The sequence below is a fragment of the Belonocnema kinseyi genome, chromosome 6 (genome assembly GCF_010883055.1).
Source record: "Belonocnema kinseyi isolate 2016_QV_RU_SX_M_011 chromosome 6, B_treatae_v1, whole genome shotgun sequence".
NCBI classification, from domain to species: Eukaryota; Metazoa; Arthropoda; class Insecta; order Hymenoptera; family Cynipidae; genus Belonocnema; species Belonocnema kinseyi.
The window spans coordinates 120,920,486-120,933,284 of record NC_046662.1 but is presented as its reverse complement, the minus strand read 5'-3'; the positions used below and the strand labels follow the sequence as shown (position 1 = coordinate 120,933,284).

At 31.7% G+C, this 12,799-nt stretch overlaps 1 protein-coding gene across 4 annotated transcripts in view; it reads left to right on the top strand.

Moving 5' to 3' along the window:
* The first annotated feature begins 20 nt into the window (after positions 1-20).
* Positions 21-12,799, top strand: part of LOC117174063 (histidine triad nucleotide-binding protein 1) — a 117,819-nt gene continuing 105,040 nt past the window's right edge. For all 4 annotated transcript variants that reach the window (XM_033362730.1, XM_033362729.1, XM_033362728.1 and 1 more), the window contains exon 1: positions 21-259. In XM_033362730.1, the coding sequence (XP_033218621.1) occupies positions 47-259 (213 nt within the window). In that variant the 5' untranslated portion in view covers positions 21-46. The remainder of the gene's footprint in view (positions 260-12,799) is intronic.

Genomic DNA, 12,799 nt, shown 5'->3' with positions numbered 1-12,799 from the left:
GCAGAAGTTGTCTGCACTTCTAAATCATTGAGTGACCACACCCTGGATGAGGGAGATGAGGTTTCTCTTTAAACCGATGTTCGAATCCTCATCAGGATTTAGCCAAGTATACTCGAATTTTTCCATTCACGCACTGAACCAGAGAAAAATGGCGATGGAAGTGGAAAAGGCTCTTGCTGCAACTCCTGGTGGAGACACAATTTTCGGTAAAATATTACGAAAGGAAATGCCTTGCAATTTTATTTATGAAGACGATCAGGTACATAGTAGACTTTGTACTTTTATATTAACTTTGAATCGCAATTTCAACAATTTATGAATGTATTCGATAGCATCAGTTGTTACCGGCTTACAAACTCATACATTTTGACGCCAATATGATTAAAATTTTACAAATTTTTTATAATGAATTATCCGTTTTGCCTTACTCGCAATATTATGTTTTTGATGAATGTAACTTTTAAAAGGCGTAAAATTATGAGTTAAGTCTAAGCATCGAGACAGTCCATACATCTATGTATGTTCATAAGAGTTTAATAAAACCGTAGTCTTAACCCCATTTATCGTCCCACTTTGTTTTCTTACGATTCGGAGGGGAAACAATAGTGAAACTAATCCAACAAGCGGTGCTCCGACTAGGTGGCCTGACTCGTATTAGCATGCATTGCAGTGATCTGGAATATGATGAAAAAATGTTTAGTGAGCGAGAAATTTACAAAAAGTATATTTAAAAAAGGTGTAGTCTGGTGGATCTTTTAATTTTGGTAAAAGCTGTGGTTAGATTGCAGAATAGGGTCGTCACTTGTCACCTCCGTTTTGGCTGAAAAAAATTTTGTTTGGCAACAAACTAAGGTGAATTGACCATAACTGGGACAGTTAGGAAAAGCTAATCCACATAAACACAATTTTAAAGTGGGGAGCTTATCAAAATAAAATGGCGCAGTTGACTTATAATTTATTACAGAATACATTAGAAAGCAAGAATGGATTGTCATTACCGTTTAATTATTTATTCTTGAAAAGTTGTTCAAATTAATTTATTGAAACCTCTAATGCTAACCTCAAATTTTGCGACCTGTTAGGTATGTAATTTAATAATTAATAAATTAAATTTTTTGATAAAATTGGTAAGTATGCATTAAAATCTGATATTATAGATTTACCTGCAGATTAAACTGTTTGGTAGTAAATTCTGAATTAGAATTCATCTTAATTCAAGTTAATACATACATTTAAAAAAGTATTGAGAAAATTTAAATTATTTTTTGGTTAAAAATTTTATTATTTGGTTGAAAATTTTATTGACTGAAAAATTTGTTTTGATTAGTATTTCAACTATTTTATTGAAAATTCGTCTTTGGTTCAAAAATTTATCATTTTATTAGAAATTACATTGTTTAGAAAATAGTAAATGTTTTGTTGAAAATAATATTATTATGATAGAAAATTGAAACATTTGGTAGAAATATTTTTCTTTTTTAATAAAAAATCTTATACGGTATCAACTATTATATTTTTCGATAAGAATAAGAATTTTAAAATTCAAGAGTTTGTAAGAAAATTGAAGTATTATGTTTAAAATTAAATTTATGAGATACTATATTACATTGCTTTTGGAAAACTTTGAGGTTAGAATTGGAATTTTCAATAAACAATATTTTAAATATATCACTAACATAATACTGCGACATTTAATTAAAAATACGGCGAAAGTGACCGTCTCAGTAATGGAAATGCAATTTCTCAACTCACGTTCAAGTGTCCGAAACTGAAACCAGCGACAGCTCGTCCCGGTGTAGGCAACTTCGCTGAAAATTTGTCCAAATACGGTACATTAAAATATTCTTAAGTTTTCGAATAAAATCGCTAATAAAGTTATGAATTTTATTCTTAAACGTATTAAAAATGTGCAAAAAAATTACTTTTTCTTTTAGTGTAGGAAATTTCAAAATACAATGCTGTAAAAGTTATGCGGAAAGTTTTGAAATAAAAAAAAAAAAAAAATGGCGAATTTTGTAGCAGTTCATTCACACATTTTGAGGAATATTTTCTATTATTTTTTACTAAATGTATAATTTTTCAGGGCAAAAATAAATAGTGGGAACAAATTTAAAAGAACTTAAAAAATAATAGAACATTTTTACTTTTATAATTTACGTTGGAATATAAAAGATACTCAACGATATTTATTATTTTCCCAGTATTGAACATACTTCTTACGTTGTCCCAGTAATGCTCGGTTTACCTTATTAGAATCTTTAATTAAACGATTAATGGAGCGATTTGATAAGGCAAATGTTTAAAATTATTGTTGCTATGATGTCTCAAATATGGGTCTGTCACGATATAACGGAATGATCATATTTAACGAGAAATTGGAAAAGGGTAGGGCTTTGGCAAAATTATTTTTTTGACCTTTTAAAGGGGTGTTTCTGGCTGTTTGGATGTTCAAAAGCACCTTAACAGTGAGTTAAATATAATTAATCCCATATTGTGACATGGGGTTTCCTTCCTGCCCCCACCAAACGTTGGAAAAGGATAGCGTTTTGACAAAATTATTTTTGTGATCTTTTAAAGAGGTGTTTCTGACCGTTTGGATGTTTAAAAGCACCTAAACGGTGAGTTAAATATAATCATTCTGATATCGTGACATACCCATATTTCAGACATCGTAGTAACAAAAGTAAGAATAATTTTTATTTTCCGCCTGGTCAGATCTCTTCATTTATTGTTTAATTCAAAATTCTAATAGTTTATTGCCCAAAAAAACTGTTCTTCCAGCCAACCCTACTAAAAATTCCGGCGTCGTATCCTACTATGATACGACGGCGGATCCGACTAAGAAATCTACGCCGGAAATGACCCCGGAATCTTCCGAATGTGAGACCGGATCTGTTGCCGGGATCTTGCCGGACCCTGATCGGGATTTTTTAAATAAAAAAAAATAAAAACTCTTCACAGTGTTGTAATTTCAGTGTATTGAATTTAATAAAAGGTAAGTTATTATTTTTTAAGTTTTCAGTTATTATACTGATATGTGAACCGGCAAAAAAATCGAAGCATCTGTTTTTGTTTACAGGAAAATGCAAAAATAGGATTTTTTGCAAAATACATTTTTTGGTCACAACAGTTATTTAGCACACACATAATCCACTAGTCCTTTCTTATTAAATTTCAAATATATTTTTTTAAGGAAACACAAAACTGAACTACACATAAGTTTTCAGAAATCCTTTTTTTTCGCAAATTGTAAAAATACGTATCGCCTGATTTCTTGTAAAAGACAACATATTGCGTCCGCAAATGATTCTGTGAATGCAGTGCAGAAAAGCAGATGATTCTAACCTATTAAAAAATAAATTACAAAATGGTACATTTCTTTCAATTTTTTCCGAAGCAAACGCGAATTATTTTTGCTCTCCCATAACGCTGAAGGGTGCTTTTTCACGGACCATGCATTTTGAAGCAGTCATGGACATTATATTTTAAATAAGATTCATTTGCAGCTTATCTTGTTTGTTTATAGTAAATATGATTAGTCGAGAACCCAGATGTGAACCCTGAGAGAAATATTAATTCAATGAATAATTCAAAGTCGATGTCCGTGAAAAGATACCCTAATAAATACGCGTCGCAGAGTTAATTTTTATAATATTATTGCAGTGATTTTTATTATCGTATTATAAATATTACATACCTTATAATATAATAAATATATTAAAGCTCAAAACGTTTCTTATGATGTATGGTTTCTCTTTTCTTTTATATAACAGACTTTATCAGACACATATTTCTCATGTTTTACTTCTAAACAGCGCGTACTTAACAATACTTATTCTTAGAATAATTTGATTTTAATTATGAATAATTCCGAATGCTCAAAACGTTCCTTGTGAGCTACGGTCTCTCTACCTTTTATGTTTGTTTGGGAAACAAAACACAACACAAAAATACACATAAGTTCATAGAATATATTTGTTTTCATAAATCGGGGAAAAACGTATCGCTTAATTCCGTCTCAAAAACACAAAATAAAAATAATGTACAAATAATCATTTATAAAAATAATTCGAAGTTTTTCTTCCAGAATTTTATTTAGTACAGATTGAACGAAGTACAGAAAAGCAGATGATTTCTAAACAATTAGAAAAAGAAAACCAAGAATCGTAACTTTCTTTCAAAGACTGTTTTTCATTTAAAATCATAATATTTTTTGGTTGAAATAACTATTACGTATTTCGTTGAAAATTAATCTTTATTTGTTGAAAAATCAACAACTTGGTTAGAAATTTAAAATTCTTATGAAAATATGTATTATTTTTTTTCAGTTGAATGTTCGTTATTTTATTTGAAAGTTCATATTTTTGAGTTGAATATTAAACTGCTTTATAGTGAGTTCGTATTTTTGTCTTGAAAATTCAAGAATTGGGGTAGGAAATTAAACTATTTGGTTGAAAATGCAACCACTTGATTTAAAATTAATCTATTTTCTAAAAAATTAACCATTTGGCACAAAATTGGTCTTTTCTGGTTGAATTCAATCGGTTAAAAATTCGTTTTATTTTTTAAAATAATTGTTTGACCTGAAAACTTGACGTTTATATTTTCGGTTAAAAAAATATCTTTTTAAGTTGAAATATCAACTATTTGGTTTAAATGTCATCTTTCTCGATTAAAAAGTCATCTATTAGGTTGAGGATTCAACTACTTCAGTACAAAAAAAAATCATTTGATATAACTGGTTAGATATTCGTCTTTTGTTAGAAAATTTATCCTTTCTGGTAGAAAAGTAATCTTTTTATGGTTGAAAATGAACTTTTTTTTGTTGAAATTCAACTTTTCGAATTGAAAATTCAACTATCTTCTAAAAAATGCGTATTTTAATGCTTAAAAATTCAACTGCTTTTGGTTGAATTTTATTATTTCTTGTTTGAAAATTTGACTATTTTTTTTGAAAATGTATCTTTTTAGATTAAAACAAACTATTTTAATAAAATCATCTTGTTTGGTTAAAAGTTGAACTATTTTGTTTAAAATATTTTTCAGTTGAAAATTCTACTTATTTGTTGAATATGCGATATATTTCGGCTTGAATTTTTAGGAATTTAAAGTGTTTCATATTGAATTTAGGATGGCATTTACATTACCTTATTTAAAGGAATGTATTTTCCTATTTTTATGAAAAATCATCCTATTTCCCTATTATGAAACCTCTTAAGTGACTTACATTTCTAATATGAATACAAATTTGGCATGGCACATATGTATTGATGTTGATTTATCGTTATATGAATACATATTTTGCTAATTGATCTCGTTAGCATGGCTGATTCTTCGTCGCTTACTTCTACGATTGCTTTAAACTTTTCATGAACATTGTTCAAAGTATTTATTACGTGAATTTTTTGAACAATAGTCGATTCCGTTTTATTCTTTCTATCAACAATAAAATAATTCATTTTGACGTACGTATTATCGTTTAGCGTAGCATAGGTGTTATCTGAACGGTTGTTACTTTTTCTGGAGGACATGAATAAACAACTACTTTTTACCATTTTCGCATACGAAACGGTGCTGTCGGGCGAGAGATTTAAATTGTTTATCCAGAACCCATTAAACATTGAAGGACAACCAAAATATCGAGGAGCAGACAGTTGGAGAGTTTTTTGTACCATCTTAGTTCCAATGGAAGTACAGAATTGTCTTACATTAGAGGAAGGATGAACGTTCTTTTTCAATATCGCCAGACTATACTGTAAACTTATTCGATGACCTACTTGATGGTGAATGCCTTTAGGAGAATGAATTCCTTTTAATAATTGACTGTTTCCGGCTTCGAAAGGAAAGGCAATAAGGGCCCATAGTGGTTCCCAATTATAAACACTTGTTGATACATGAAAAAGTAACTGTACATTGACTGTCATAGCCTCAAAGCCTCTACAAAAAGGGCACAATGCATTAAATACTCTACTGGCAATATGTGGAGAAGAATTGAGCCCCTGGAAAGCAGAGCGTCCTGAGCGCTCGAGACGAGTTTGCCTAGTAGGTAAGGGAGGGGATGACGCGTTGTTACGGGCCGCATTAATTTTACACAAAATTTAAAAATCGCGATTACTCCGGTTTTAATGGCCGTATCTAAATGATATTTGGATATAAATTATTGTCAGTCTTTGCCGCTTCTGATGAATATAGAATCATAGCTCATTACGCATAAATTCAATTCCCGAACTGAGCACGAAGTTTTCACAACTTCGAGCTCAAAAACGTCGCTATAAATTTTCGAATTGTCCAAAACGACCAATACTTATCAAAAACATGTATATTAATCTATACTATATCCAAAATTCAGCTCGATCTGATTTGTAGAAATGAGCATAAATATGTCAACGTCCGACCAAGGTCGCGCTGATTTTGAAGTTCCGTCAAATGCGCGCAACGCCTCGTGATGTAATTTCATGTCAAACGTATAATTTTTTTTTACTGTTCATTTATTATTTGTTCACAGCTTTTGTACACATGTTAACAATTAACTGCGAAGAGGTATCAATATAGGAACATGTTTTATATGCAACACAGCAATACATTTGACAAAATTAAATTGAATACTGTTAAAAAAAACTTCTGAAAGTACATTTTTGAAATACATCACTTTACATCTGTCAATTACATCGTTCGCCGAGGGATTTTTAGAATCCGCAACATTCCATAGATTCGCATTTGTTTTGTCCTTGACAAACAAATTACCATCGGCGCGACCTTGGTCGAGTGTTGACATATTTATGCGTTTTGAGTGAGAAAGGCAAAAATATTTATGCTCGTCATTTCTACAAATCAAATAAGATCGAGCTGAATTTTGGATATAGTATAGATTAATGTTCATGTACTTGATAATTATTGGTTGTTTTGGACAATTCGAAAATTTATAGCGACGTTTTTGAGCTCGAAGTTGTGAAAACTTCGTGCTCAGTTTGGGAAAAATATTTATACGGAATAAGCTATGATTCTATATTCATCAGAAGCGGCAAAGACTGACGAAAATTTATATCCAAAAATTATCTCGATACGACCATTAAAACAGGAGTAATCGCGATTTTTTAATTTTGTGTCGAATTAATGCGGTCCATAGCAACGCGTTATCCCCTCCCTTACCTACTAAGCAAGCTCGTCTCGCACGCTCAGGACGTTCTGCTTTCCAGGGGCTCAATTGGTAATCTATAACAAAATGTCTAGTTTTCCCACTCTAACTTTCCAAAATTCCCTTTCAGAAAAAGGACGAGTTAGTCTTTCTACTTGCTCAGGACATTTTATATTAGCTAAAAGCTTATCAATTTCACCTATTAATTGCCGAGACATTAACCCTACTTTTTTCTTGGTTCCAAACAACGATTTAGAGATCTGTTTTGCTATTCCAGAACAAGCGTGCATACTATCTGGCACGCAACCACGGATTAAATCAAATTTAATCAAATAAATTAAACGTGATCGCAACTTTATGCCTGAGACTGGCTGTTTTGAGGTTGCTTGTTCTGCATTTTGAATAGTATCAGCCATGTTTACGTTTTCTGGAATGGTATTTAGTAAAGGATATTTGATACATCTACCACAATGGGTGTTTTCCGAGTTCCGAACATATTCTCCAGGATGAAGGCACTGACCGCAACCATCACGGGCGTTATACTGAACAAATCCTTGCACTGGTGCTCGTGCGACAGAGTCAACACAGCAAACCAGCGGGAAAAGTTTAATATGAAGTTTGATGCCATTGAAATTGCACACGATGCCCACTCTTGAGAGTTGATTCGTATTTTCAACAAATGGATCAAGAAAAACATCCATGTCGGGCTCGTTTTCACCAAACAAAAGACCGGCTAGTATCAAATATTTAGTTCTAATACTATAAGGAAGCTCATTAACCATCAAGTATATGGGCCAAATGGAAGTTTTTGAGCCTTCAAACAAAGGCGCTCCATCAGTATTGAAGGTTGTCGTTGCGTGCTGATGTTTGTCAGCTTGGTTCAAGGATTTTACAAAATCGCGATACAGTTTCCCGTCATAAATGTCATTCATAAATCCTTTTTTATGAGATATCTCGTCTACAAGAAAGTAATAGTAACCTGAATTCGCTTGTAATATTTCAGAAATAGGAATTAAAGGGTCCATTGTTATAAAAAAATGTTCACAATCATATTCCTTGACGCTAATTCTGACATTACGTGATTTTCACGTTAAATAAGGATCTTTGCGAGGGTCAAAGACGCTTGCATATCGATGACACTGAGTACAAATCGCGTGAAAGGTTGCCCATTTTTTTGGATAGAATAATTTACTGCTGTTGGTTTGCTGAAATCAGCTCCGGCCATCATGTCTTCGATAATTGTGTATTTAATTTCCGGAGTCATGTATTCTTTATCCAATGTGCTTTCGTCTCCTAGGTTGATATCAAAGTAATTGTCGTCACGCGCATCGACGAAGTAGTCGTCTTCTTCTTCTTCTTCATCTCTCTAAAACGTAAATGTCAGTTAAAGTAACCAACATTTTCAAAAATAATAGTATGAATAAAACAAAAAGGTGTGAGCAAGAGCGGGTAAGATTCTCGCTAAAGTTTACAATTTGACATTTCACGTGAATATGAAAAGTAAGGCATCATAATTTGGAAAATATGGAAGTGGAATCACATGAACACAAACAAAAAGGAAAAAAAACCTTTGGAAACTTCGTGCTCATTATAAAAACCAATCACTTCATTTATAACACCATTATGTTAGAAAATTGTAAACAAAATTAAATTAAGATTTACGAATTTTTGGAAAAAATATAATGTTAACGTTCCAGTGATAGTAACATGAATTGTCTTGCTCTTTATTCAATTTAAATGCTTTGAAGGAATTGTTAGAATGTGTGAATGAGACTTTAGTTAGAAGAGACATAAGAAGCCACAGAAACATAAGAGTCTGCATGAAAAAATGCATGGACGTGAAAGAAGCTAGAGAATTATGCCAGGACAGAAAAGTATGGCGGCAAATAGTAAAAAGAGTACCAGTAGAGTGAATGACACCTGAAACAAATGACCTTGGATACTAATGGACCAGTTTGGGGAACTTCGCATGACGACTTTGTGTGAATCTTCACTTGGAGTGATTGCTAGAGAGATTGAGCAGCAACCTGGGTCGAAGCAGTGTTGCGGAACGACCGCGTTATTTAAATAAATAACACGAGAATTCTGCATCAATCTAATAATTTTATATTCCTTTCTCACATGACTCCTGTCTCCCACCGAGTGATTCACGTCTACCCCGAAAGGGAAATGGCTTAAGGCCATGTGACGAGTGGGTCACGTGACCAAACCTGACCCTCAATTTTTTTCACTCAACTTACGTCTAAACGAAATGAGGTATTGCTCTGAAAGTTTGGGAAATGAAAGAGGACGTAATAAAGTCCATGTCTCTGCTTTGTTCCAGTGGAAGTTTTGAAGAAGAAAAAAATCGAAGAAACTACAAGTAGAAGTTGGATCGGTACTTTTCTTTCCCAACTTACGTCTACACGAAATGACATATCGTGTTAAAAATTTGTCACGCTAAATAGAAGGCATGCAGGAAAGCGTCTCTGGTCCTAAATAATTAGAATGGTGAAAAAAGTTTTTTAATATTACTATATTGGAGCAATACCCTACCGATAGAAGTCACTCAATATTCTCTAGCGAAATAGCCACGCCCATTTGAGACTATAGGCAGAGTCGATTTGAAACGATTTAGTCTCTGAAATAGTTTGAGTGATTTGGGTTCTTTTCAAGTTCCTTTTAGTGGTCCTTTTAAGAGTGGTGCGACGGTAATATAATGTTCCTTTTGTATTCGTGACGTACCGAGCGGGCAGAGTTATTTACAGTAAACGGCCGTCACTAATCCCACTCTCCCTTTTTAAATTTCTCTTCAAATTATTAACACTTTTTTTTAAATTAATGAATATTTTCATTATACTTATTTATAATTATAACTTATATACTAATATACAATTTTCTAGTTGGATTAAATAATGTTTTATTTTTTTGCGTATCTCACTCCATTTACGAAAAAACGTATTAATTCCAATTTTAAGCATTTAAAAAAAAAGTTAGATATCTGAATTCTTCGACACCCGTAGATTCTGAATTATTATGTTTTAGGCTGTTAACTATGAAATTAAAAAAATCTATTTCTAAATTTTTATCCGAAAGCTTAACAAAGGACCCTTGAGTGTCGGCTGCTCTATTGATATAGCCTCTTTGCTTATTATTTATGATCGTATTTCAATTTCGGAAAGGACATTTTGAAGCCTTTAAAACATTTAAAAGAATTAACTGGACCTTTAAATATATCTACTCATAAATATACTCAGAGATTTCTATCGGTAGGGTACTGACCGTGCTGTAAACCACTGGAAGCAATCGGCAAAGTAGTCAATGGGCTAGTTATGAGGTTCATATTTATCAAAGTGGGACAAAATAACAAAAATCGCTCACGAAGATTGTCAAAAAATAATGCAAAAACTAATGTTTGCACCTGAAATGCAAATAAACAAATTTGGCCTGGCATACGTATCATCTGTGTCAAAGCAGCACTATCGTAGCGAGTAGACATCTTTGAACTTCTACGAATCTGTGGGTAAAACAGATTGCATGATTACCGACTGAGGCAGCTAGAAGTCAAACTTCTGCTGTAAAGTCTAAATGCGTTCGTCGCTAATCATAATTTTCATAGAGAAACTTTTTTCTTCTTCTAACTCTTTGCAAGGCCACAAACGATCCTTTAACATTTCTCGAAAAGAATTTCCGCGTTATTTAAACTTTTATTTTTCAATATGGGTAAAAAAATATCGATCTTAGAGCTGACTTCATCAGCTCTTATACTCGTCACATGGCCTTAATTGTGTAATAATACTAATAATTATACCTAATTACTTGATTCAGTATCAAATCACTACTTTGATGATGATGTTCAAATTCTGCTACCTTATTTTTGAGATTTATGATAAATTTCAAACTCCAACTATAAATATTATCGAGAATCTTGCCCGATCTTGCTTGCATATGCAAGTCAGGACCGGCTGAGATTAAACAATTAAAAACGTATCGGTCTTCATCTCTAAATAAATTATTTAAAATTATTCTGCATGTTTTATGTTGTGCTTTTCGCTGGAAATAAGTATTTTTTGCAAGGAGTTTTAATATAAAACGTTTTTCAATTTTGGTATGTTAGCTATGTGTACCAGAAATTAAACTTTTTTAACAAAAATAATCAAATTTTAAAGATTCAAAAGTTTTTAAAAATAATTTTAGGTTGCCTTATCGTTTTATACTAAAAACTGGCATTTCGAAACAAAATTTATCATAGCTCAAAGAAGATTTACATTTGTTGAGAAGCTTTACGTTATGTTAGAGTTTCAGATCGGTCTTTTTAAACAAAAATCATTAGATTTCGAAGACTATTTACAATTCTGAACAATTTTATCTTATGTTCTGTTATCATTTTTCGTCGTAAATTATTGGTATTTTCAATATAAAATTTATAGATTTCAAATAATATTTACAACTTTTCAACACCGTTAGGTTAAGTTGCTTTTTCTTCATCTGAAAATGGTATTTAAAAAAATATATCATGAGATTTAAATCCAATGATTTCTGTTAAAAATAATAAAATTTACAAGCTGAAACAACTTTGGATCCTGTTAGTGTTTTATATCAGAAATTAAATTTTTTCAGAAATCATTAGATTTCAAAGAACATTCATAATTTTAGAAAACTTTGAGGTTGCCTTGTTTTACATAAAAAATTGGTATCTTCAAACAAAAATAATTATAATTTGAACAAGATTCAGGATCTTAATAGTTTTAGATTATATTAGTGTTTTTTGTTAATTATACTTATAACATATTTCAAAGATTCACAACTTTTATCGACTATTTAAAACAGAAAGATTAGGTCTAAAAGAAGATTAACAATCGTAAAGAATTTTTTATTGTATGTGACGTGGCGCCGAAGAAAGGGGGCTTACTCTGAAAAGTGAGATTTTGCAGGACTAGCGGTTGAAGTCGACTGGACAGGAGATAGGTCGTAGACGCGGCTCACGGACGGGGTATAGATGAGATGCGGAGATGGTATGATGAGTGGTGGGAGATGTTTATCGGAATCTCGAGCAAAAGCCCTATCAGTCGGATACCCAACAACTCAATTATTAGCAATAATAATGCTCGGATATTTTTTCCGATGGTTTAATTAAAAAGAGCAGCTCAAAAACTATCGAAACGTGTAAAAACCTTGATTTTGATTTTTTTAGAGTAAGTCCCCTTTCTTCGGCGCACGACACGTATTATGATAATTGTTTTTCGTTGAAAATTGGTATTTTTAATTATAAAAATTATAAGATTGTTTTGATTATTATTTAAAGTCATGCAATTTACAGTTTTGTAGACTTTTCGGTTTTTTTTTTCATTTTATACCAGAAATCGGTACTTGTAATACACAATTATTGCATTTCAAACAGAATAATTTTTTGAGCAATTTTAAGTTATGCTAACGTTTTCACTGGGTTTGTTCTAATTGTTATTCGTATTTTTAAACAAAAATAAAAATGGTTTGATTGTCTATGTATTGTACACAAGTACTATATAAGCATCCTGAAGTTAAGATATCAGTTTTCATCAATTATCAAAGATTGTATTTTCCATTATTTTACATAATGTGCATAAATGTATGTACTATGTATAGATTATGCATAGACCATGTACACACATTTCGTATCAATATTACTTTTTTTTTATTTAAAAA